Source organism: Pseudocercospora fijiensis (genome assembly GCF_000340215.1).
Source record: "Pseudocercospora fijiensis CIRAD86 unplaced genomic scaffold MYCFIscaffold_2, whole genome shotgun sequence".
Classification (NCBI taxonomy): Eukaryota; Fungi; Ascomycota; class Dothideomycetes; order Mycosphaerellales; family Mycosphaerellaceae; genus Pseudocercospora; species Pseudocercospora fijiensis.
Genome location: NW_006921533.1, coordinates 661,440 through 688,669, shown reverse-complemented (window position 1 = coordinate 688,669; position 27,230 = coordinate 661,440). Strand labels below are relative to the sequence as shown.

General features: G+C 44.4%; 4 protein-coding genes across 4 annotated transcripts; 1 reads left to right on the top strand and 3 right to left on the bottom strand.

The window, feature by feature from the left end:
- Positions 1-19,915: 19,915 nt before the first annotated feature.
- On the bottom strand, positions 19,916-21,417 carry MYCFIDRAFT_186010 (uncharacterized protein; the record flags this gene model as incomplete). The annotated part of the gene is made up of 3 exons (XM_007924811.1): positions 19,916-20,241; positions 20,295-21,216; positions 21,268-21,417. 3 exons carry the CDS (start codon positions 21,415-21,417, stop codon positions 19,916-19,918), a joined length of 1,398 nt encoding a protein of 465 aa, XP_007923002.1.
- Positions 21,418-21,464: 47 nt separating this feature from the next.
- Positions 21,465-24,164, top strand: MYCFIDRAFT_171293 (uncharacterized protein; the record flags this gene model as incomplete). The annotated part of the gene is made up of 17 exons (XM_007924810.1): positions 21,465-21,482; positions 21,518-21,631; positions 21,666-21,741; positions 21,779-22,039; positions 22,067-22,179; positions 22,259-22,332; positions 22,364-23,023; positions 23,073-23,087; positions 23,119-23,145; positions 23,178-23,208; positions 23,265-23,324; positions 23,348-23,505; positions 23,534-23,623; positions 23,658-23,771; positions 23,802-23,831; positions 23,892-24,045; positions 24,081-24,164. 17 exons carry the CDS (start codon positions 21,465-21,467, stop codon positions 24,162-24,164), a joined length of 2,079 nt encoding a protein of 692 aa, XP_007923001.1.
- Positions 24,165-24,198: 34 nt separating this feature from the next.
- Positions 24,199-25,881, bottom strand: MYCFIDRAFT_171292 (uncharacterized protein; the record flags this gene model as incomplete). The annotated part of the gene is made up of 3 exons (XM_007924809.1): positions 24,199-24,214; positions 24,248-24,305; positions 24,345-25,881. 3 exons carry the CDS (start codon positions 25,879-25,881, stop codon positions 24,199-24,201), a joined length of 1,611 nt encoding a protein of 536 aa, XP_007923000.1.
- A 55-nt stretch (positions 25,882-25,936) lies between these two features.
- MYCFIDRAFT_88767 (uncharacterized protein) lies at positions 25,937-27,040 on the bottom strand. Its single transcript, XM_007924808.1, has 4 exons — positions 27,024-27,040; positions 26,907-26,964; positions 26,690-26,805; positions 25,937-26,587 (listed from the first exon to the last, which is right to left on the bottom strand). The coding sequence occupies exons 2-4, from the start codon at positions 26,944-26,946 to the stop codon at positions 26,261-26,263; spliced, it is 483 nt and encodes a 160-aa protein (XP_007922999.1). The 5' UTR covers positions 26,947-26,964; positions 27,024-27,040; the 3' UTR covers positions 25,937-26,260.
- Between the last annotated feature and the right edge of the window lie 190 nt (positions 27,041-27,230).

Sequence of the window (27,230 nt, the reverse complement as noted above, 5' to 3'; positions counted from 1 at the left end):
GCCGTCCTCGTAGATCGCCTAGGCCTTAAGGCCTCGATAGAATAAAGGAATAAAAGGGGGACCTATAGGGCGCGTTAGTAAAGAGGTAGAGTCCTTAAAAGAGTAGGCAATTAGTTAACGCGTCGTAGCGCGCCTAGTATAGTCTTATTGTCCTTTGTTGCTAACAATCGCTTGCCTCTAATTAGTTAGCTAATAGCACCCCGGGGGTAGTATTATTCCTAGGCGACATTATAGGCCCTTAGCCTTCTTCTTGTTCTTCACACTAGTCTAATACTTATCTAACAACTCAGTTATATCTTTAAAAGAGTCTTCAGCTTCCTACGAGTCCCATTCAGGTAAATAGCCTTACTATCTTAGCAGGTACTCCTTCTTGCCTTGCCTAGTACGATGCTATAGGATACGTTCTATAGACTATAGCTCCTTACTATCCGCTAGTATATCTTCGTGTTCTATAGGGGCTTTATCCCCTTCGCGTAGATAGTACGGCTTAAGGAGGGATACATAGAAGGTATTATAGATAGTATAATAAGGGGGGAGCTACAACTAGTAGGCCTATATGCCCTTAGCCTCTCGAATGCGAAATAGGCTAATATATCTTAGTGCGAGCTTAGGCCTTGTTTTACTATTAGGTAATAGGTGTTTACGGATACGGAGGTTCTTTATACTAAGCATAACTATATCGCCTTGCTTAAAGGTTATTAGTATATAGCGCCTATCGTAGTAGGTCTTTTAGTACTCTTAAGCCTTTATTAACTTCTCGGCTATCTTAGTATAGATTTCTCGCATCTTCTAAACCCTCTTAATAGCCGCTAGTATTTCGGGTACTTAACGCGCTTCCCTTTCCTTACGCTCGGCCTCGAGCGATAGTAGGTCCTATAGTATAGCAGCATTCTAGCCTATTATAGCTATATAGGGCGAGATCTTGGTTAATAAATGTATACTATTGTTGTATACGAATTCTATAGGCTATAGGAGGTTGACCCAATCCTCGGGGTTCTTATTAATATAGCTACGTAGGTACTGCTATAGGGTAGCATTCTACCTCTCTATCTAACCGTTAGTCTGTAGATAGAAGGCTGTTAACAGCCGATGTTTCAGTCTCAGCTATAAGCAAATCTCGCTCTAATAGTAAGATATGAATATCGAGCCCCTATCGGAGACTATCCCCTTAGGGGTTCCCTAATAGATATAGAAGATGTCACTCTATAGCGCCTCTACTATATTAATAGCAGTCTAGTCTTTCCGAGCAGGAATGTAGCGAGCACCCTTAGTAAATCGGTCTATAATAACTAGTATAGCGTTAAAGACGTCTTTGCTTTCTCTTCGCTTAGTAGGGGGAAGACCTGTAATAAAGTCTATTATAAGCTCTGCAAAAGGCTTCTTTAGAACAGGGAGTAAAGACAACTCGCTAAATAGTAAGTGCTTTAGTGCTTTAACTCGCTAGCATACTATACAGGTCTGTATATACTCCTTTATATGCCGCTTACTATTTAGCTAGTAGTATGTACGCGATAGTAACTCGTACGACCTCTCTATACTATAGTAACTAGCGAGCTTACTATTATAGTGCCTCTTTAAAAGCTCTTATCGGATCGATTGTTTAGCGGGGACATAGTATCTGCCCTTGAACTTTAAGTAACCTTTGTCGTCGATCGACTAGTTGTTACTCTTACTAGATCGAGTCGCCCGTCCACTTACAAGCTTATTAATACGCTCGATAGCAAAGGCGTCCCTCTACTAAGTACGCAACAGCTTATCTATAAACGATTAACTATCCCTATTTACAAGGTCGTTTAATAGTACCCGTGCTATCGAACGAGGTACGCATTATATACATCTAATAGTACTAGTAGCCGGAACTACTGCAACCTCTTCTATAGTGCTATCGCTATATAAGCTATTACTATAGATAGCAATGTCTTTAATCGAGTTATTATAGCTCGAGCGATCTACGTCCTTTCTTTTAACGTACACTAGAAGAACGACAACTCCGCTATAGTATTTGTTATCGCCGCGGGGTCCGGAAGTCCGCTTATCCTACGCTTGCTTATTAACAACATAGGCTATAGCAATCTTATACTACAGGGTTAGAAACAAAGAATTGATATGTTAGGTCTCGCTGTCGTAATTAGGTCGCCTCGATAGGCTATCGGCAGGGTTACTTACGCCTAGCCGGTATAATATATTAAAATCAAACCCGGCGAGGTAGACGGCCTATCTAGCCTATCGACCTATAACCCTAGTAACCTTAGTAATACTACGGAGGTTGTTATAGTCTGTATAGACCTGAATTGTGTACTAAGCACTATTAAGGTAGTAGCGCTAATGCTTGAAGGCTTCTACGATTGCTAAGAGCTCTTGCTTATAGGTCTTATATCGACGTTCTATATCGATTATCTTTCGTAAAAAGAAGGCAATCGGGTGCTAGTAATAGTTATTATCTAATTGCTATAACATAATAGCCGATATAGCGAACTATAAAGCGTTAGTCTCAATTCGGATCTGCTTGCTTAGCACGAAATAGTGCAATAAGGGGACATTAGTAAAGCGTTGCTTTAGGCCGTTAAAAGCGGCTTGTATTCTATTAGTCTATTTGAACTCTCTAGTTAGGTTGGCCTTAGTTTTAGTAAGCTTAGTTAGGGGCATTATATGCCGTAAATAGCTCTTAATAAAGCGACGATAGAAATTAGCGAAGCCGAGGAACGACTATAGTTCCTTAATTAACGTAGGAATAGGCTATTTAGTAATTGTTTTAATCCGATTAGGATTAGCCTTAACACCCTTAGTTAATACGAGGAAGCTAAGGAATAACACCTCCTTAGTAGCAAAGGTACATTTAGAAGGTTTGTAATATAGTCTATAGGCTCGTAGGCGGTCGAGGACCTTACGCACTACGGCCTAGTATTCTACAATATTAGGTAAATGTATATAAACTAGGATATTATCTAGGTAAACTATATAGAGATAGTCTAATAGGCCTAAAAGGGCTCGATTAATATAGGACTAGAATATTGTAGGGGCATTAGCTAGGCCAAATAGCATAACTAAGTATTCGAAATAGCTATAGCGAGTACGGAAGGCTGTTTTCTATTCGTCCCCCTTACGAATGCGGATACGATAGTACGCATCCTTAATGTCTAGTGTAGTGTAGTAGTAAGCCCTAGAAAGGCGATCGAGGGTCTTATTAATAAGGGGGAGTAGACAGCGGTCTTTAATAGTAATAGCATTAAGCCTACGATAGTCGATATATAGGCGTAGGCTACTATCCTTCTTTAGTACGAACAGGATAGGGGCACTAGTAGGGCTGTTACTATACCGAATGCGGCTATTAGCTAGGTTTTCCTCTAGGTACTTACGCAATATAGCAAGCTCTCGCTTACTAAGGTTATAGAGGGGGCTAAAAGGAACCTCCTTGCCCTCTATAATGTCAATCTTATAATCCGTCTCCTTAAATATAGGCAGTGTCGATGCTAGATAATGTTTGAATACATTAATATAGGTCTCTCGAATAGGCTCTAGTATACGAGCAAGCTAATTAGGATTATTAGGGGGCATAGGTTTATCGTTATTACTACCGAGCAAGTCGGCAGTCGGATTAGCTAAGGCGGAGGCTAGTGTTAGGTTGCTAATAAACAGGACCCTAATATTATTAGGACACTCGCTAACATTAATGTATTTAATGTCCTCTTTCCTAGCGATTCTAAATCGCTACTTCTAGAGGCCTAGGTCTATAGCTACAGCGTAGTACTTGAGAACAGGGTTGCTAATAACAATAGCGGCTCCTCTATATAGGTTGTCTATATCTACTGCGTAGGCAGTAAAGTCTAGTAGGCGCTCATTTCCGAGGTCGTCCTTTAGAGCTATAGGAACATAGTAGGCCCTATAGGTCAAGTGCCGAGCGTTATTAAACCAAGCAAGGGTTAGCAGGTTAGTCTTCGGCAGTTGTCGAAGGTCTAATTGCTTAGCTAGGCGATAGCTAATAAGGGCACTAACTGAATTTCCTAGATCTAGTATAACCTTAGTTTAATAGGTAGTGCCCTTCGTATCCTATACAAGGTAGGAGCGTATTATAGCTAGCACAATATCGATAGTCTTACGCCGCATAAGGCTAATAGTTAGTGCGGCGCTTACTCTTTTTTCGAAGGTTAGCCTATAGGGGTAGCGTTAGCTACTAAGAGGTGCTTTCGGTATTTAGCGGAAGTACGATTAATTCGGGCCTAGTCCTTAGGTTTGTCGCATTAGCCTAGTAGATAGCTAGTGCTGTTACAATTAAAGCACTTCAATCCGGTTAGTAGACTGCTATAGCTGTTATTGTTAGTTAAGCGGTTAGTACTATAGGGATACGAGCCCCTTCTACGGCCCCTATCGCGGCCTCCTCTATATAGCCGCCGGCTACGGCCTCTTCTACGGTCGTTGTTACTGTTCCTACTGTCAGCATTGTTGTCCTAGTAGGAACCTTAGTTTCCTCCGCGGCTACGGTTGCTACGGTTAGTGCTAGTTAGTCGGATCCTTAATTCTAGTCGTTATTAGAGCTAAATAGCTCGTTCGGCTATTTCTACTTCGACTATAAATTGAATGCGTATTAGATTAGCTTGTTCGAATACACGGCGACGGTCTAATTCGAGGATAAGCTCCTATCTAAGTTTTAGGCGTATCTCGGAGATCTATATAGAATTAGTCTTAGGCGGAAGGTCGTCTTTAAGGGTTTTTAAATAGGCTTTAAATAAGCGAGCCGATTGATTAGTCTTCTGTTTAGCTCGAAGATACAGGTCCTAAGCATGTTGTTGCCTTAGTATAGGGTTTCTAAGGGCATCTAGTATAATAGTTTTGTAGGTCTGCTACTAAATAGCGGTCTAGTCGTCGAGGGAGTCGAAATAGTTATCCTATATACGCTTTAGGTCGCTATTGATGTACTGTATAGCGTGTACGACTAAGGAATAGTCGTCTAGTAGCGCTCTTAGTATATTGCGCTAGTTGAGTTTACAGTTACGAATGTAGTCGTTATACTGCTTTCGACTAGAGCCGTTAAATATAGTATAGTCCTTAAGTTTAGCATCCTTCTTTTAGATAGGTAGTAAAGAAGGTCCTGCTGCTAGCTTAGCAGTAGTTATTAGAGATTCCTAGAGGCGGCGAATCTCGAGAAGATTATCCTTTAGCTGTTGTTCTTAACGCAAGGTAGTAAGCCTAGTTTAAGTAGCTTCTTAAAGCCTCGCTACTAGCTAGGGGCTAAAGGCCGGTTAGCTATATCGACGGTTAACAATATTATTAAGAATGTCGTCGATAGGCAATTCTAGGTCGTTACCTAGAATTATAGGTTCTTCTTTAGCAGGTCCTATAGCAGGCTCTTCGGTAGGAGGCACTCTAGTAGGTGCTTTAGTAGGCCCTTTAGTAGGCACTATACTACTAGCGTTGTCGTTGCTAGCGCTGCTAGCGGCAGCACGGTTGTTGTTGCTTCGTAATAAGCCGGCTATTATAGTAGGGGGTAATACTAATAATGTATTATTAGCCCCTAAGATGCGGATATAGCGGAATTAGTAGATATTAGTCTAGTACGATTGACTTAGTATAGTAGGCCGTATAGAAGGCCTTGCTTAATAATTGGTACGGTTGTTTCGATAGAATAGTACGTATAGGTCCCGTTCTTCGGGCGCAATATAGTTAGATTAGTCTTGTTCGTAGCTATACCGCTAAAAGCTTAAAATAAGGACTATCTAGCTACTGCCCTTAAAGGGTAGATCGAATACTATATAAGAAGGGTTATATTAGCAGGTAGATAGGGTGGTAGTAGTTACGAGTAGTATTCGATAAGGAGCTAGAAGGAGAGGGAGGAAGGCAGGCAAGTTAGCCTACTACTAAGCGCTAAGCCCTACCTAAGGTATCGAGACCCTAGCTTCACTCGAGCCCGGTTACATACCAATCACGTATAACCTCTTTGGTCCTAACAGTCTTCTAGAGAAGAAGTATAGTAGCAAGATCGAGTTTAAGGATACTAGGAATAGTACCCTCGCCGCTATTACTAAACGAGAAACTTAGAAGGTTAGGGCAAAACAGGTTAAGGAGCGGAGTAGTAATAGTACTACTAAGCCTATTAAAGTCAACTTTGTGTCTTAGGACCCGGACGCAGTTACTAATGTTTACGTAGTTACTAAGAACAGTATAGATATCTACGCTACTATAAGGTCCCAAACTTAGTCGTCCTAAACCTAGTCCTAGGGCAAGGGTAAGAGCCCGTAGAACCCTACCCGCCCTAGTACGGTAGCCCCTACTAGGATACTTAAGAAGCAGGCAGCTAATAAGGCCAAGAAATAGCGAGAATTAGTCGCTAAGACTAAGACACTCTAGATAGCTAAAGACCGTACAACCCGAGCTAGTATAGCTACTCTAGAGGTACTAGAGACTCCCGATGTCGATATAGAGGATAATACTACCGACCTTAGTAGTACCCTAGGCCTAGCTAACCCGCCGGCCTACAAACGAAAGTTAGCCGACCTAAAAAGCTTTCGCTTTAATAGGTATATAAAGAAGTATAGTGCCGGGCCTACTAACTCTTACGATATAAAGGCAAATGCTCTCTTCTAGGCTTTATAGTTCCTAGACCTTAAGTCTAACGTGTCTATAGGAGAGCTTCTAGTATACGGTTTGCCTACTAACCTGTTCTAGAGCCGGATTCCTAACGATGCAACCTTTATAAAAGACCTTGTAGCCCTCTAACGCAAATAGGGGCGAGAGGACTATATCGACGTCTCTTCCCTATAGTTCCTTCCTAAATTTTTAGGGGCCTAGGAGTTAGTAGAAGGCGAATTAGTAACCTACGAGAGCTAGGAGACTATCGATAATACTAACGAAGAGGGGATTAAGGAGATAGGCCGAGGGGATAATAATAATACCGACTCTGCTTCGGTTTTAGTTTCTATTAAGGCTGTCCGATTTACTAGCTAATAAATCGGTCGAGTAGGACCTCCTCGACCTAAGGAACTTTACTCTATCCCTAATAATATAGACCTTTCCGCAGTTACCCGTTCCTTTACCGTCGTTCCCGCTATCTATATTTAAGTTACTATCGGAAGCTATAGTTAGCAGTTACTAGCAATGCTTAATAATAGTTTAGAGTCACTTATTATAAGTAAGCGCTAGGCTAAACAGCTCCGACTGCTAATAAATAGAGATATTTCCCTTAGTATATAGGGAGTAAATAGGGAGGTTACGCTAGTAGGTGCCTACTATAATATTATAGTAGACGCTTTCGGTATATGCTTTTCCTTTACCTTCTAGATTGCCGCTAACCCGAACACGCCAATTATTCTAGGTCGTCTATAGTCTCGTATAACCCGGGGTATCTAGCGCAACTACGACGATAGCTCCTAGGAAGGAACTATCGCTAACTAGAAGGGTAACCGAGTCGTATTTACTAGTTATATCGGAAACACTAGCTGCAAGTCCTACGAGGATATCCTTGCTACTTCTAAGCGCTCTTCGGGAAACGCTATAGCGCGGTTATAAGACCGGCAATCTACGCTATAAGTTAGTATAGCTTAAATAGGTTATATCTAGAGGTGCGCCGCTCCGTACGTTAAGGCAAGTTTCTAGGCTCTATACTAAGGAGGCGAATACTCGAAGCGATAGCGAGTATAACAACCTAGTAACGACAACCTAGTATACGAATCTCGGTAATAATACTATTATAGGTATCGCCGCCGGAAGCGGATCTACCCGAGCCCGAATCCGAACTAACTAATTAGAGCGCCGAGCTAATGCTACCCCGGGAGTGTTATTAGGAATCTAACGTTTTCGCCGGAATTATAAATTAGGATTACTAGCTATATACCTACCGACTTAAGGAGACTTCTAATAAAGTTTACGCGCTGTTCTATTACGCTAATCTCCGGGCCTAACGTTAAAGAGAGAGGGCTCGGGTATTACGAGCGGTTAGTGTATATACCCTATATAAGAGGGTAGCTAATAAGATTAAGCCCGTAAAGGGTAGCGTATATATAACCGATAGGTCTAATCCTAGCGGAAATCCTAACTAGCGATAAAAGTGCCTTAACCGCGAAGCGATATTAACACCTAGGGATAGCCTATACGACTAGAGGTATATTACTAAAAAGTTCTCCGCTATTCCTAGGGGATCGCGGCTAACGCCGGAGAGACTAGCGAATATTAAACCTAGCATCGAGCTTTCGGATTTTAAACTAGATTTGCTATACGAGCTTCTATATAACCGCGAAGCCGTATTAGCATATAACTTTACGCATCTAGGCAGGATTAACCTAGAGGTTGCCCCTCTATAGAGGATCCGAACGATCGAGTATAAGCCTTAGGCTTACCTAGGGTTTAAGCTAAACCTAAGCCTAAGAGGTATAGTTAAGGATATAATACGGCAGCGTATAAAGGCTAGCACCTTAGAGCCTTCCTATGCCTCGTATCGCAATCTATACTTCCTAGTTTAGAAGAAGACAGCTCCTAGGGAACTAAAGAAGTATCGGCTAATTAACGCTGCCTAGAAGTTTAACGCAGTTACGATTAGAGATGCTAATCTTCCTCCGGAGACTAATAGGTTCTTAGAAGCCTTTACTAACTATATAGTAGCCTTACTAGTTAATGTTTTCTTAGGCTACGACTAGATCCCTCTCTATCCTAATAGCCGCGACCTTACTAGTTTCGAGATACCTCTTAGGCTATATAGACAAACTACCCTTCTATAAGGGGCAACTAACTCCGTAGCCTAGTTCGTTCGCATTATAAACTAAGTCCTCGCGGCCTATATCTCCTATGCGGCGATGCCTTTCCTTAACGACATCGGCATTAAGGGCCCTAAAACTAGGTACGATAATAAAGAAGTAGAGCCTAGCATCCGTAGGTTCTTTCTCGAATACATTTAGAACCTCGATAGTATCCTCTGCGACCTAGAGCGAGCTAACCTAACGGTATATAGGGAGAAGCTTTAGCTCTTATACAAACGAATAAACATTGTCGGGTTTATAACTAATAAGAACGGCCGCTATCCTAACAATATACGGGTCCTAAAGATTATGTCCTAGCCCGACCCTACTTATTAGAAAGATGTCCGGATCTGGCTTAGAGTAGTCTCCTACTTCCGTATCTAGGTCGAAAACTTTGCGTTAGTATACAAGCCTCTATACGCCTTGCTTAAGAAGGATATAGAGTTTAAATAGACCTCCGTTTACTAAGCCGCTAAGGACAAGGTTACTAAGGCACTTATTAGCGCGCCTACGCTTACCTCTATTAACTACTCGGAAGGCGTAGGTCTGCTAATTGTTGCTATCGACTCGAGCGGGGAAGGCTATAGCGAGATACTAACATAGCACAATCGTAAGGAGCCCTCCTTACGTTACCCTATCCGGTACGAGTCCGGTCTATAGAAACCTATCGAGGCCCGATACGATGCTAGCAAGCGAGAGTGCCTTAGTATCTATAAGGCTCTTAAGAAGTTCCGACCTTAGCTCTTTAGAGTGTTCTTTCGCCTAGAAGTCGACGCTTAGACGCTAGTCTATTAACTTAACTATATAGCCTCCGACCTACCTAACTCTACGATAGCTCGGTAAGTTGCCTAGATCTATTTGTTTAATTTCGACGTCTTCTATGTTCCCGGCAAGAAGCATACTAGACCGGATAGCCTTTCTAGAAGGCCTGCTATAGTAGAAGATATCGCCGAGATAATAAAAGAAGAGGATATCGACGCGGTTATTAACCGCACCTTCTTTACTATCTTCTATATTAACGCTATACCGGTAATTACTAGGTCTACTACCGACGACTAACCTAGTAACTAGCCTAACGAAGACCCTACTACTAACGGCGAGGACTAGGATAATACTAAGGCGGGCGAACTAGGTAGGGATAATATCCTTAATAGGGTCTACTCCGACGACTCCTATAATATCGCCTACTTCCTTACCTATACGAAGAGAGCTCCTAGTCTATTAAGGAGTTAATACCGTCGTGTTGTTCGCTATTCCTAGAGGTTCCTTATTAAGGATCGTATCCTTTAGCGACAGGCTATAATTAATGCACCGCTCTAGCGTATTATTAACGATCTAGCAGCCCGATAAGAAATCCTTCGCTCCGTTTACGATAAGCTCGGCTACCGGGCGGCGGAGGGCACCTTCGATATCCTTCGTCGACGCTACTAGTAGGACGGCGTATAGGCTAATGTCTCCCGCTACTATAAGAGCTGTCCTAAGTGCAACTTTAGGAATAGCTACTAGCGTCTAGGAGAGCTACGTATCCCTACTACCTAGTTAGTTAGGGAGCGGTAGTATAGCGATAGGGTCTATCTTAGCCGTAATAATAGCCTATATATTATTCGAAAGGGTCTTTCTCGGTAGCCGGAGGCCTATTATTTCTATAAGGGTTACGGAGCTATTAATGCCCGTAATATAGCTACCTTCCTATTTAAGGATCTGTTTTGCCGCTAGGGAACACCTTACGAGGTTATCTTAGACAACGCTACGAACAATATAGCTAAGGAGGTTTAAGCGCTACTTGTTTCGTATAGGGCGAAGAACGTTCGTATCTCCCTATACTATCCCTAGTCGAATGCTATTATTAAGCGCGGCTATCGGTCGTTAATTGATGCCCTATCTAAGATAACTAATAGTAGCGATAGATTAGTTCCCGTTTCTACCCGCGTCCTAGCCCTTCTCTAGGCGGACCGAACTACTATTATCGATACGACTAGACTTATACTAGCGGAACTTATAATTAGGAGGGACGCCGTTCTTCCTATTAAATTGTCCTACCGTACGCACGGCGTTTACGATTAGGGGTCTGTTCGTACTAGGATAGATCTTCTTGCCCTACGCGCTAAGGCTCTTAAGGATATAACTACTACTTCTTAGGAGGGACTTGCTCGATAACGGCGCCTTCGTAAAGAGGCTAAGCAGTATTTCGATAACTATAATACTATTAATTAGGAGCCTCTAAAGGTTAGCGATATAGTCCTTCTATACCGGTCCGAACTAGAGTATAGTTACTCCTATAAGCTAGCCTTTAAGTAGAAGGGTCCTTATAGAGTAAAGGAGGTCCTTTACTCGGGTTCCGTATACCTTCTTTAGGAGCTAGATAGTGCTACCTTAAAGCACTCTTACCCTCGGGCTAATCTGAAGAAGATCGTTAAGTTACGCGAACCTACCCGCCCTCCGCCGACCGAGGAGGAAGTTAGTGCCTCTATAGACCCTCTGCCGTCCTTAGATACCTATCGGGAGGAGGATCCTACCGCTATTATAGATCCTATTCTGCCTAAGAACTATGCCTATCCCTAGATTCGTCTTAGTAAGCTATTAGGAATAACTTAAGAATAAAGGGAGGGTTATATACGGATTAACTATATATAGAGCGTTTCCGATATTAATTCCGATTCTAATAGTAAACTAGACTTCTAGCTATCTAACTCTAACTCCGAGGAACCTAACTAGTCTAGCGATAAAGACCGCCTAGAATTATAGCTAGACGACCCCGAGACTAAATAATCGTATATCCTTTCCTGCCTCTACTACGTTGCTTTCCTTGCCTCTATTAACTATTCTCCGCGCTATTAATGTAGCGCTGCCCTTTGCCTTTAGTCCTTACTACCTATTCCTAGTTCCTACGGATATTAATGCTCTTAGTTATTGCCCTCCTTTGCTTCTACCTTGTCTGTTGTTTTGCTCTTTTATCTTTTGCCTTCGATTAATATTGCTATAGCTTTACTCTTTTTATATTTCCTTAGAAAAGAACTATACGAGGCATAACTTCCGAATAATACCCTAGGGGTAGTATTCGGAAGTTAGCCGAACCTAACCTCCCGCCCTTCTAGGACTACTTCCCTCTAGTTTCCTAGTCTCTAGCAACCGCCCTTAGGTAGTAACGATAATAAGATACTCCGCTAGAGAAGATTGTTCCTGCCCTAATTAGTATTAGTTACGTAGGACACTAAGAAAGGGAGGATCCCTCTCCCTTCCTAGCTCTTAGATAGACGTAGCAACCTAGGCCTATAGCCTCTAAGAATAGGGACCTTAGGCCGCCAAGCTTAGTATCTAGAAGAAAGAAGAACGTACGGGCTACGTTTATATACCTGCTACTATAAAAGGTAATACTGCATCTACAACGACAGTGCTATAGGCTAATATAAGCTACGCTAGGCCTAGGCGATTTGCTCCTAGTTGCCGAGCATCTCTAAAGAAAAGCTAATACTACCCCGGGGGTATTATTAGTCCCGCTAGCCTTACTACTATAGATTACTACTAGGTACTCGAACTGACTAGTTACATTTCGAGTACGCAGGAATCTACGAAAGCTAGAGGTTAATAAAGGCGCGTAGTCGCTACTAGCAATTAGCTAGATCGATTGTTAAACTTTAGCCGCCTTACTAATAAAGGAGTCTCGTATACAGCTTCACTTTTTAGGGTCTATATATAATCGTTATCCGTTTGCTTTACTAGAATACACGGACTACGCTACCTTCGTACCCTATTTAAGGCGAGCCTTCTAAGCCCTTTCTTCTACTTAAATACTAACTAACTTACTACCGCCTACCCCCCCCTCTTCTATCTAAACCCTTTAATTATTATTAATAAGCTACGAACGTTTTTGCAAGCTCGTTACTAACTCCTTTCCGCTCCGGTCGACTAAGATGTCTTCCGGCGCCCTAAATCCGCTAGGCGCTAGTAGCAGTAGCAACCTACTAGCCCTAAACCTAGGCGTACTAGTCCCGATCGAAGCCCCCTCCGATAGCGCTTTAGCTGCTATAACTAGCCTCGAGCACTGCTTCTAGATCGTTACCGCCCTTAAAGACCCTTAAGAGAAGATCTAGAACGCTCGTACCCTACTACGCGTTATTAATAGGAATATTAAGAAGGCTACTATCTTAGTTATATACGGCATAAACAACTTACGTTAGTCTATCGGTAAGCGTATCTTTAAGCGCGAGGTCCTTAACGATATAGATATCGAATAAGCCTTTCCTATCGTCTATAGCCTCGAGATAGCCGGTACCTAGATTCGCTTACGCTTTAAGACCCTCGACTAGGCCTTCGAACATTAGGGAGGACTAAGTAGTCTTCCTAAGAGCCTTATTAACTTCGCCTACGGTAGACAAGAGCGTACTAAGTAGGTCTCTTCGTTCGTTAATAAGTATAAGGTCCGTCGTTAAGGCGCCGAGCATCTTTCCCGTACTATAATCTATCGTATATCTACCGCTAGTAAGAAGGTAGGCAAGTAGTTACTTAACTTATCCTTTACGCTTAACGACTTTACGACAGCCTACTAGAAGAAGCACTACGATGCGATTGTCTAGGTCGATCTTAACGTATAGATAACTAAGGATCTACTAAAAGAGAAGGGCTATCGCATTAATAGTATAGGCTTTATTATTAAAGGTTAAGAGGCTCCTATCGTTAATGTCCTTAAACGTAAGGCTCTTCGCCTAGAAACCGAGGCCGATACGGCTACTAGTCTTGCGCTCGCTATAGAAATGTAGGCTAAAGATCGTCGCTCGACCCGCAACTATAAGGTCCCTTAAGAAGTTTAAGACGAGCGCGCTAAGGCCGAAGCAGCGCGTAAGAAGGCATTGTATACTCGCTAGGCCCTCCGTAAGGCTAGCAAGAAGTATAGCACTCCTTCTAGTACCGACTATAGTACTAACTATAGTACTAACTATAGTAATTCGGATATTAATATGCTAGATATACTACTAGAAGATGTCTCCTCCGAAGGCTCCTTTAGCGAGCGTAGAGATAGGGGCCTCTCGCCGATCCTATTAACTAAGAACATCTATAGTTCTTATAAGGGCGACTCTATTGCGCACCTTATTACTAAGATCGATATAGTTCCTAAAGCCGATATAGGCAAAGCTCCTACTGCCCTATCTATCTATTAATAGCTCGACGACCTTAGTAAGCTAGGTAAAGAGCGGTTTACTATATATGCTAACTATATTAAGAAGGCTACTAAGGTCTATAGTCTCTATGCTAGTGCTAAGACGAGTGTCCTTATTAGCCGCCTATTAAAGATTAGACGTAATATCGCTAATTAAGATACCTTCGCTACCCTTAAGACTAATTAGGCCTATACTAACTAGTTTCCTAGACGCCCTATTGCCGCCCCGATATCTCTAGGACTCTACGCGTTCAACCCTACTAGTACTATTACTCGCGCCCTTACGCTAACGGATCGCTAGAGCAAGTTCGTTACCGGCATCCTTAGCTAAGGTACCTCCTTCGACCGCTTTCGCTAGACTAATAATACTATCTTCCCTTAAGTCTTTAGTTAGTTGTAAGAGCCTCGTAGAGTATATCTTCCTTTCCTTATCGACCTAATATAGGAGGAGTTTGAAATATACCTTTAGCATATGCGTACGATGCCTAAGTCTAAGCAAGAAGGCCGTAATGCCCTCTAAACTTATAGTATAAGCAACTAAATCGTCCGCTAGTACCCTACCCTATAGCTCTTAGCTATCGCCCTTCGACCTAATTACGTATACGAGCTTATCTCCGTCCCTAAGCCTACTAAGTTCTTTAAGGTTAGCGGTACTTATAAAAACTGTCCTTCTAAGGAGTCTACTCGTCTCGGATAAGATATAGTTAAGCTCGCAGCTAGCGAGGGTACTAATTACCTACGTATTAAGGTTTGCCTTATATCTAAGGATAAGACTAGCTACTCTACTATTATCGAAGGTATATATTAGCCCGAGGTCTTTACGAACTAGGTTAAGAAGCTTAAGGCTCGTAGCCTAGTCCTACTAAGCAAGATCGGTAAGCTTACTAATAAGCACCTTACCGACGACGACCTCGACTATATATTCGATAGTTAGCCTAATAGTAAGGGGCGTAAAGCGGAGTAGATCCTCAACCCTCTAAAGGAGTGCGAGGTCTCTATTTAGATGCTATACCTACTATATAGTAATCTAAAGACTAAGAGCAACCGTATATTAATTAACCTAGGCTACTCTCGCGTTATTAACGGCACTAAGGTTAAGGGCTACGAGAACTTAATAGTCTCTTAGGTTGCTAAAGCGCACCGCAATCTAACCGCCCTCCTATCCTCTAACTCCTTCGTACTATTCGCTTTCCCTACGGCTATCTTAGTCGAAGGCCTCGGCTATATCTCCGACGCCCTAGTTAGTAGGATTCCTTAGTTAAGTTACGTTGTTTAGAACGAAGTTAAATAGATCCTCTAGCTTAATAACGAAGGACTTAAGGAATATCTATACGATTAGGAGAAAGCTACGACGGAAAAGGCTACTAACCTCCTCGTTAATTAAGCTTTCTACGAGGGATAGTACTTCGGTACTAATAGCTTTAACGTATACGGAGGAGATTTCGAGAGCCGACTAGCAGATAAGGTTATTACTAGTAAGGATTACGGCGCGTTAAAGCAATAGTAAGTCTGTATAGTATTGCTTAGGAAGTTGTTTTTATATAATTATAGCATCTAGGATTAATGCTACCCCGGGGGTATTATTGCGGAGTTCTAAGAATAGCCTTAGCTAAGAGCGCTAAAGATGCATATATGTTTGTTTTAAGCGCGCATAATGTGAAACGTGTCTAGTTAGATACAAAGAAAGGGAGGGATATTAGCTAGTAACCGGCCCTATACCTATAGGGCAGTTTTAAGCCTATATAAGAGGCCTCCTTCTATAGAGTAGATAGATTATTAACCTCGTATAGCACATTGTTTATATTACACTTCTACAATGCCTATGTTATAGGGCTCTAGTTATTAGCCTAAGCGACAGTCTCGTTATCCTATCTTACTAAACATAGCTGCCTATATTGCTATAGGTTATGTTACCCTCGGTAGCCTATACTATTGCTACAAGTAGTAGTAGTAGTATTGGTTTCCGTCCTTTACTAGTTATCGTCGTTAAGAAACTAAGCGGTAGACTTCGAGTCTATATCGACTATCGCGGACTTAACGCCCTTACTATTAAAAACCGATGCCCTATTCCCCTAGTATAAGACACGCTTAACCGGCTTAATAGCAAGAAGTTCTTTACTAAACTCGATATAATCGCCGCGTTTAATCGCATTCGCATCGCTACTAGCTATAAGTAGAAAACAGCCTTTACTATACGATATAGGTTATTCGAGTGCCTTACGATACTATTCGGCCTATATAACGCACCCTCTACCTTTTAGAGCGCGATTAACGGAGCTCTTCGCGAATACCTCGACGATTTCGCCTCCGCCTACCTTAACAATATGCTCGTATTCTTAGACATACTAGAAGGATACTAATAGCACGTCTGCAAGGTCCTAAGTCGGCTTCGTAAAGTAGGCCTTTAAGTCGATATCGACAAATGCGAGTTCTATACCGAAGAGACTAAATATCTTAGCTTAATAGTCGGAAAGGACGGTATCCGAATAGACCCTATTAAGGTCTAATGTATCTAAGAATAGGAAACTCTACGTAACGTTAAGGACGTTTAATCGTTCCTAGGTTTCGCTAACTTCTACTAACGCTTTATCGAGAAGTTTAGTAAGATAGCGTCTCTACTTACGGACCTTACTCGTACCGCTAAAGATAAGAACGGAAATAGACCTAAGTTTATCTAGATAGAGGCCTATAAAAGTGCCTTCTAATATCTAAAGCGATTATTCCTAGAGGCGCTAATACTAGCCTACTTTACGCCTAGTCTTAAAACTATCCTCGAGACCGACGCCTCCGACTTCGTTACCGCCGCCGTATTATCGCAACGCGGTAGTAATAGCCTACTCCGACCCGTAGCCTACTTATCTAAGAAGATGTCCCCTACTAAATATAACTACGATATCTATAATAAGGAATTAATAGCTATCGTAAAGGCCTTCGAAGAATAGCGCCCTAAGCTCGCTACTAACGACTCGCTAGCAGACGGTAATAGTATACCTATAAAGGTTTACTCCAATTACAAGAATCTAGAGTATTTTATATCTACTAAACTCCTAAACCGCCGACAAGCTCGCTAGGCCGAATACCTCTCTTAATTCAACTTTACGATTATCTACTAACCTAGCAAATCTAACACTAAACCTAATGCCTTAACTCGGAGATCTTAAGACCTTTCTACCGAAGCTAGCGACCCCCGTTTATAGCACTAGCAACGAGTTGTAATCAAACCTTATTAGGTCCTTCGCGTCGCTAGTATAGAAGTTAAGTAAGTAGAGAGCATCCTCGACGACATCCGTATACTCTACGATAAGCCCGCTCGCTAAGTAGTAGAGTAACTAGTACGCGATTAACCCTCCGTACTATACTTAGCAAAGCTAAAGTATTACCGTAACGATTGTAAAGCACTCGACGGTATAATCTATATCTATAACTGCTATAGTACCTAGAGCCTTTTTATACCTAGAGAAGATATACCTCTACGCACCCGCATTATTAAGGACTACTATAGTAGCCCTACTACTAGCTACCTAGGTAGAGCGAAGACATATAAGTTAGTTAGCCGCAACTTTATCTAGCCCTAAATAGCTCGTATAATCGCCCGCTTCTACCGCAACTATCGAACGTGCTATAATACCTAAATACTTAACCGACCGTTGCAGTCCCTACTATATCCTTTGCCGACGCTAACCGCTCCTTAGTAAAGCATCGCTATCGACTTTGTTATAGACCTTCTAGAATTAACTAGCCTCCTCGATAATATTACCTATACTAATATTATAACTATTATATACCGACTTACTAAAGAACGCTACCTTATACCTATTAAGTCTATAAAAGCCAAATACTACGCTCGCGTATTCCTACGGTATATCTAGAGTCGCTATAGATAGCTAGAAGAGATTATCTCCGACCGCGGAAAACAATTTATATTATTATTCTAGAAGCGACTATACGCACTACTCGAGTTAAAGCGAAAGCTCTTATCTACGTACTATCCCTAGACTAATAGATAGTCCGAGAACACTAACAAGATTATAGAACAGTATCTCTGCGTATTCTACGTATATAATTAAGCCGATTAGGCGGACTAGTTGCCTTTAGCTAAATTCGTAGCTAATAACTACGTTTTCTCGACGACTAGAGTTACCCTATTCTTCGCGAATATCGGCCGTTATCTATCCTTTACCGATATTAATCTTGTATTAGAAATGCCGACGGTCCTTCCTTATAAATAGCGCCTAGATATATAAGCCGCCGATGCGTTTACTACTCGTATAAAGGCCGTATATGCTTATATGCGCTAAGAGATTAAGTAGGCCTAAGCGTTATACGTAGACTTCGCAAATAAGAAGCGCTTCTTGCCCGCCTTCTACTAAGTCGGCGATCTAGTATTTATTAATACTTGTAACTAGAAAACCGCCCGACCGGCGAAGAAACTCGACTTTAAGTTTATAGAACCTTACAAGGTTAAGGAAGTTCTGCCCTATAGCGCGTACCGGCTAGAACTCCCTAATACTATTAAAGTTAAAAATGTCTTTAATACTAATTAGTTATAGCCTACCGTAACCGACCCTCTGCCCGGATAAGAAGAGCCGCTATTGCCTCCTATTATCGTACCGCCTAACACTTCCGATAAGACACTCGATACCTCCGATAATGCTAACCTACCCGAAGGTACAAACTACGAGGTAGAAGAAGTACTAGATATATAAGTAGAGAAGTATAAGGGTAAGGGAGCGAAAGAGAAGAACGCGAGGGGTCCGAAATATATATAGTATAAGGTTAAATAGAAGGGGTACCCGCTAGAAGAGGCGACCTTAGAGCCTAAAGAAGAAATAAGGAAGCACTTAGCCGCCTCTATTGCAGACTTCTAGTATAACAACCTAAAGAGGTCTATATAAGGATATACTCTACTACCGCTACCGAAGGATTAGATTCCGAATAAACATCGCATAGGTCTGCGTAGACAAGCTAATAACGCTTAATAAGCTTAATAACTGCAAAGGTGCTCTACCTCTAGTAGTAAGAGATTGCAGCTCTTTTACTATCTCGAGTTAAAGTCCTTATTATTATACTACGGAATAGCTAACGATTAGTATATGCCTATAACGCTTTATTGTAACTATTCTAGAAGTAACGAGTTATATACCTTATAACGCGTGCTCTAGATAACTACGTGCCTACCTCCGAAAGGTAACCGATATTAAGAAGGTACGTATAATACGCGAAGCATTAAATATCGCCGACCCTTATAATTATACTAGTAACTATAAAGACCTACCGCACCGGTCTTTAACCGTAGCAAGGGGTTGCAAGCTCTTCTAGACTATAGTAGACAAGACGGTAGCGTAGTATTGCTAGTATCTACTCGCTTCTAACTAATAAGGTTAAAGCGCTCGTATCGCTATCGCTTAATTACTAGCGCCCGTACCGCCTTATAGGAAGTATAATACATTGTATAGGTATAGAATATAGGTATTATAGACAAGGAAGTTCTTAAGAGACTAAGGACATTAAAGGGGGGGTAGTGTTATAAACATACTCTAACTTTTACGCTTCTTATCGATAAGGAAGCCGATATAGTCGTATCTCTCTTAGTAACTCTTCGTAGAACTATACGACAACTTATCTACTAAATCGTCTACTCGTTCCTACCGCGATATAGTACTTATAAGGACTCGGCTAGTTGTTTTATATTTGTAAATCTTATAGTATTATACTCGTAAGTAAGTTAATCTAATAGTAATTTATACCTAAGCTGTTTGCTATACTATATACTAGGACGAGGCTACTTCTAGTACTAGAGTAGAATAAGCTTCTTAATATAAGAGGAATCTCGCGATCTACTAACTAGGTAGCAAGTTAAAGCTTAATACCCTTTAGTAGACTAAAGTGCTATAACATTATAGATTACATAGCACTGCAGCGAAATGCATATACTAATCTAAGATAATACATTAGCATATATACATAAGCTTTGACTGTGCAATATATATCACGCTACTTTGCATTCCTCTATCGATAGCGACCATTTCCAATTATTCTACACCCGCTCAGCGTCCATGGCATGTCCAGATGGACCGGTCGAGCTGTAGTCGATAGAAACAAAGCACCTATCCACCTCTCCCAAACCTTCACAGCAGTATTGTAGCGTCTCAGCAATATCATGTGATCGATACAGCTTCGTCTGAGGATCCATTAAAACGTCGTATTCGACCCAAATGCCGTCTCCTGCGTGGTACGCTGTTACGTTCTTGAAACCTTCCACCACGTCGCTGAAGCGGTAGGCAAGGGCGATGAGTTTTTGGATTGTTGCGTTGTCGGCAGCCTGACCGGAAAGTCTCGTTACGTTTTCGAAGGTGGTGGAAGCTGGAATGGTTAGCGTGAACGCTTATCAGATGCTTATGGAAAAACCGAGTTACCCCAATCATAAATAATGTAAAGAGAGAGCAATGCTGCGCCTAGCGGATCCAGCCACCAGATGTTGGCATAATATCCAATTAGCGGGAAAAGTAACGACAAGGTGTTGAAATTCACATCGGTCTTGCAATCCTGTGCCAAAGCCTGAACTTGAGTTGTCTTGATCGGCATACATCCAAACCAGATGGTGCCTTTCACCACCACCGTCGCAACCAGAGCAGCAATCGCAACATTTCCAAGATTTTCCGGTTCGCCTTTCAGCGGCATGAGCTTTTCCACAGATTCTTTCAAAATCTGCAGAAATGATATGACCATGATAATGCTGAAGACCAGAATGCCCAAAGGTTCCAGACGCTTGCGACCAACCGGGAAGCGTTTGCTCAAGGCGTCTAACCGCCATTGGACCAGCTTGTTGGTCGTCCAGACTATGAGCGTGCACAGTAGGTCCAGTGTAGAATCTACTAGCGACGCAATCAAGGAAAGTGAGCCAGTCGTAAAGGCAGCGACGATCTTGCCAATCAGCAGAAGAATATTGGCTAGGACATTGATATTGATGGCCCACTTCGCTTTCCACTCTGCTTTTGAACGCCTCTCTTTCTCCTCCTTAGGCAAATGGTCGTAAATGTTTCCCGAGGTGATTTGAAGGCCCCCATGCCGCTCTTGGTCTCCGTCATGATCAGGATCGGGATCCATGGACTCTAAGACATCATCGGCAATCGCCATGACAATAGTGTCGACCTCTAGCCAGTCGTTTAAGCGAGTGTTTTGGCGCTCGTAGAACTTTCGCACCTTCTTGTTCTTGATTTCCTTGAGCTCTTCATCGGATTTGCGGAATTGTTCTAGATCATCGCGATGGATGTTGTTCAGTATCGTCTTCTTCAGCTCTTCTCTCCTCTTGTCTTCTAATGCAGTTCTTGCTGCGTCCTTGAAGCGCCAAAGATTCGGCCGAGGTCTCGCATCGCCGTTGGAACGTACATTGCCATTTCCAATGCCATTAGAGTCGTCATACTCGGCATTACCGCTCTCGACATCTCCATTGGTACTGCGGCTGGTCCAAGGCCGGGAATTGTAGGATGTCTGTCTTTGAGTGGAAGCTCGCGTTGGCAGGGCTCTCTTGCCGACCATCTCTCAACTCTGTCGTTCTGTGGACTCCGACACTCGACAAGCCTCAAATGAACAGGCCAGGGACGGTAGGGCAGTAGAAATGCTTGAATGGTGATGGAAGTATGCAACAGTGCGAGCAGCACAGGTCGTTTGTCTGGCCTTCTCACGCTGCCTTGTTTCTTGTAAGAACTACGACGCGTTAGACCCATCATGGTGCATTGGATCGATCGGCTACGTCAGCGCGCCCAGATTTCGTGAATTTGCGTCAGCGCGTGGCAGACGAGCCGCTCCGAGGATCGACATTCTCCCTTGCTCTTCAGACTCACAATCACACACAGCTGCGCAGTAATGCTAGAAGGAAGAAGCAGAAGTCGGCGGTGAGGTAAGCATATCAGCAGAAGTCAAAGCCCTGGCACTTGCACCCTTGCAAAGCTTCAATCCCTCAAACCCACACACACTACAGCGCAGCGCAGCGCAGCAACATGTTCCTCCAACAGATGGGAGCCACTTATATCAGTGCCTCGAAAGAGCAGTCTCGCTCGCGGTCGCACTCACCAAGAAACTCTCAAGAAAGCGTCAACAGCAAGCACAAGGACCAAAGTAGTAATCACCAACATCGACGCTTCTTCCGATCCGAATAATCGTCTTCGCTATATTCGACTCTGTTCAGATCTTCAAGGCCTTCGAGTGTCCCCTCTGAGCCGGAAGTCGCTGCTCAGCGTGACTGAGTATGACCATTTACTCCTCCGCATTGCGAGCTCGATACTAGGTCGATCAGCAGAAGTCGGGGTCCTAATACGATTGCAACCCTGCCTCTTCTCTGAGCCTTAGGTACTACGAGAGCTAGTCGATCGAGCCTCAGCTCCTATCAATCAGCCCAGCAACGGTTGAGCACTCAGCTTCACCCTTCCTCTGCTACGAAAGCCCACGGACCGGGTCGAGTAAGGACGGCATTTTGGAGGGCAAGCCCAAAGCAGTTTCACACCACCATAGATTATCCTCCATTTTCGAAACAAACATCATCCCAAACACCTCCACTTGCTGAGAAAAAGCACCCTCAAATCCCAAACCCCGAAAACCCCCTCACACAACTCTGCTGCCAACACCTCCACCCCCCTCTCTCCATCTCCCTCCTCCACCTCAAAACCATCACCGTCTCCCTCTTCATCCCCCCCTTTCCACCCGTTGTCCCCACACCCAGAAGTAACCAAACACTAGCCGTCCCAGCCTCCTCATCAACATTCGCACTCGCATCCATAATCTCCACCGCCAGCTTCACACTCTTAAGATTTTTTTTCAGTTGGGCGATATATATGTCTCGACCGATGACCGGGATTCGCGAATTTGGGGTATCGATTTCTGCGCGGAAGTCTGGGACTATGAAGTTTTGGAGACAGGGGTTGGTGAAGTCTTGGTTGGCGAGGGAGGAGGCGATTTTTAGGGAGCGGGTTTCGAGGTCTTGGGATAGAGGATTGGGTGGGCTGCGTTGTGGGAGGTGGATTGGTGATGAGAGGGAAGGTTGGGGTTGGAGGATCTCTAGGGATGTTGCCATCTTTTCTTGGCGGGTTTGGATGTGTGGTTTCTCCACAAGCTGGGAGGACTTTGCACTTGAGATCGATTGTTGTGAGTGCGTAGTTAGAGTCGTCGTAGGTCGAGGAACAGGATGGTTTTGTCAGGTATGTTCTTGGCCTGTGCAATCGTACACAAGTGAGGTAGTATCAGAGTATGCCCAGACCCTCGGGAGTTGATGTCGGATGCTAGGAAATGGTGTTGATCGTCAGGGCTTGGGAAAGACTGATGCGACCTCTATTTGTGCTTACCCGGAACAGAGACGGTCCGCTCTCACATAAGAGCAATGCATTTCGAAGGCTGCCCTAACCGCCGACTTGAGTACTTGTAGGACCTTTTCGTTCTTCGCTCCCAAGGAAGTCAATTGAGCCGATGCATCCAGATTGATGCACAAAATCCTTCGGGCAGTAGACAGGGCCCACCACGTGTTACCGCACCACCGGGACCACATAATACAGATGCCATTATAGGCAAGCAGAAACTCGAATTAGGGCGATTAGCGAGTAGGGCCAGAAAGCCACGCATACGAGCTGTTACGAAGTGATGCGTACGTGAAAAAATGATGAAGTGTTTCGGCCGCGAAAGACGCCATTGCGAGGTCAACCCAGAGCCGTGTAGGGCCGGTCTCAAGGCAGGAAAAATCCCGAGATCTTAGGATGTGTCGCGTGCTTGCATTTTGGAGATTCATTCAGCCCTGAATCTCTGATGAATCATCTCGTGACCAGTGTCTTTGCTGTTGGCAGATTCGCTGTGTGCTCGTTCTGGACCAAGATATCCGGCTGGCGTCCAGCAAGCAAGCCACTGCTGTAACACAACTTAGGGCAAGAGCACCTTAGGGCTGCGGAACCGGCGCGTCCGGCTCAGCAGTGCATCCTTCGTCTGCAACGATTCTCTCTTTAAGTAGTAGTGTAGATGTATTGACAGAGATACCTCTCTAGCTCCATCTTCACGACTCAGCATTTAACCAACGTTCAAGACTTGACAGTGGTGGATACTTTGTCTGGCGGCCCAGTGTGCGTTTATGTAGAAGTCTTGGAGCGAAAGCCTACCATTGCTGAAGGACTGCGAGATGTCATTTCGGTTGCATGCCGAACTGATCCAATATCAAATTCCAGGTCCAGCCTGGTAGTTTGGCCTGCGTACTTTACACAAATCTTTGCCAAGCCCAAGCAGCACTTCTTGCGAGAGTTAGTAACTGAAACCCTAGCGAAGAAGGCGTCGAGGGTCCTGAAATCATGCATGGATTCGGCTCTGAGTCGATGATGGTGGAGTACATCAAAACAGGATCGATGCGACTGCTGAAATCTGCTCGCGTTTTTGGCAGCTGCTCGCTTTCGTCTCTCATCCATGTCTTCTACCAAGCGCATCTCTTAACGAACTCATTCTTCCAGCCATACTCATGGTACTACCGCCTTGCGCACGCATATTGCTCATCAAGGCATCTTCCAGAGCACTCTGTGTTACACTCGCGTCATCAAGGTCAGAGAACGAGGAGCCCATGCTTGGACTTCCTTCCGAACCATCTTTCCTATTTGATCGTGGGCTGAGCGATGCCAGCTGTGCCCGATGCCGTGGCGAAAGAGGTCCAGGCGGTCTTTGTGCGATAGAGCCGACCGAGGCACGGCGCTGGTGACTAGTGCTACTGCCTGCTGGTATGTCTGCGCTCGAACGGCGAGGCTGGTCAGAGTCTGTGGACAACTGGCGATGCATGATGACTGCAGCAGAAGATGCCGATGATGCGGAAGATTCTGTCGTCGTCGTTGCAGTCCGCGCGGGCGGTCTTACGGTACGAGGTGCTATTTGCGCTGCTGGTTGTTGCGGAGTCTCTTTGGGAGAGCCACGAATCGTGGCTGCCACATCTTCCCTTTTAGTTGATTTTGAAGCACCAGCAAATGGCAAGTAACCACCCGGGCTGCTGTCATCATCATCGTCAGCTTCTTCGTCCCCATCAGAGGAGAGAGGGGCTAGAGACGGCTTCGCCTTCTTGGCCAAAAGAGGTCGGCGGAAAGCTTGGCTCCTTGACAATGTCGATGGCTCCTCCTCGGAATCCGATTCTGACGGCTCTTCATGCTCAATAGCGTCTTCATAATAGTCATTCCTGGGGGAGCTCGGTGTTGACGGTGAGACCTTGGTTGGCCTACGCGCAGAGCCAGATGATCCGCGCAGTGCTCGCTCGCGAAGTGGTTGCTGCTTCGCTGTCGAGCCAGAAATCTTACTCTGCGTGACGGTAGCTGAAGAAGGCGTTCGTGATATTGGTGGATGTCCAGAAGTTGGCGTTGCGGATACTGGTAGACCTCCCGTCTCTATTGCCGAAGGATGAGAGGAGCTGCCACGCCGCACTGTGGTTGTGATGGATCCTGAGGGCATTTTGGAATCTGCGCACCTCTTAGCCTGAACTGAAGCTTTATTTTGGAAATTTGAGATACCTCTACTACCAGTCCTTTCCATCTTCACACCACCGGTACTGCCTGCTGCAGAGCCACTGCCCGTGCCAGCCGCCACGCCACCAATTCTGCCCACTTGCTTTCGCATACGTTCCATGTGCCTTTCTGTCAGCCATGCCGCTTGCATGAGCAGGAACGAAAGTTCGACGTCGAAATCATGGCTCAGACCCTCCCAGTCCAAATCGTTTGAGGACGCCTTCGAAATGAGCTTCCATAATTGCTTATCCTTGGTGGCATTCCAGTTGGAAGGAGCTGGATCCTGGAAAGAACCTCGCACAAATGGCAGTCGAATAAATACGGTGTAATGTGGTGCAGGCCTTGTAGAAGGTGATGATGTATTTGGAGACTGTGGTCTGGACGATGGTCTAGGCTTTAGTACGTTTGTGGCCGGATCAGGTGCGGAAGTCGTATTCGAGGACTGTCTGGAGCGGACGTGAGAAGGTATAGCTGCTGCAGACGATGATGGCGACATACTAGAATGCCAAGCGCGTCCGCGCTGCTTTGTGTTTGATGGGAAGTGATGTGTTCTTGCGGTGGAAGTGTTGAGTCGAGGTTCAGAGTCTTGGCTCCTGACTCGCGTGACTTTTCTGCAAGGATTTGTTTGACAGGCTGCGTGGAAAAGGCCGCGGCGTCTGGTCTATTGCCCATAAGCAGAAACAAAGTGCAGTCACATATTCACAGTCCTTCAAGCATGCAAGTTCAATTCGCTGGCTACGGAAAGGCTTGGGTCAGCATGCGAAATTCCTTTCTGGACCACATTCGCTGCTCATAATGCCCGTCATCAAAAGCCAATGCCCCACCCTCATATGCGCCCATTGCAAAAGCACGCCGACAATTCCCACTCCAGTTTTCTAGATCGTGGTCTCGTAGGCTATCGGTGCAACGTTCTCTGGCTTGTTGTCCTTTCCGCTGACAGTGTGTGCGTCCCGTGGAACGGCAGCCTGTCTCTTGAGATAGACACGCTCGCCGGTCTCCTTGGCCTGCTTCTTCTTGGCAGCGTTGGTCTTCACACGAGTAAGAAACTCCTCTCGCGAGCGCGAGTGGCGGACATGCTCGACACGGACGTTGATGCGCTTCTCGATGTAGCGGTTGCCGACTTGTCTGTAGAGAATGACACCGACAGCGGACTTCGTGACGTTGTAGATGACACCGGTCTTTCCGTGGTAGACCTTATATGGCTGTGTAATTCATTAGTCCTGCCTCTCTATCGTATCTTGGCGCATCATGTCGCATATGCATCAAAAGCCATGTGTGATGTCTGGCTTTGGGATCCTACGTACCATGCCCTTTTGAACGGCACCGTTGGCGACAACATCGACGATGTCTCCGACCTTGTACTGCTTGAGGTAGGTTCCGAGAGGGATCATACCCTTCTTCTTGAAGTCGCGGGAGAAGGCTGTTCCAATATATTAGCCGCTGTTTCTCTGCCATTTCCACCATTCCCATCATTTCCACCACTGCTCCGCATCTTTTGTCTTCTGTACATGTGTGACTGACCATAGCGAGTGCCTGCGCGAAGACCTGCGGCGTGACCCATTGTGACGGTATTGGAGGGCTATGAATTCTCTCGTCAGTCGGCGTTGGTGCAAAGCGAATGAGGCGTTCGTCGCATACGTCAAGTGGTCGATATTCTATGTAATGTCAGTATATTGGCTGCAATGGACCGATCTTCAAGTGTGCACTCACATTCTGTGCGCAACAACGTGCTTGCTGAATCTCGAAGTCACTGCTGCTGGCTTTCGTGGGTGCAAGAATTCGGCCTTGGCAAGGGCGGACCGGATAGCTCCGTCGTTAGCGCACACATGAATTCGATCTCTCCAG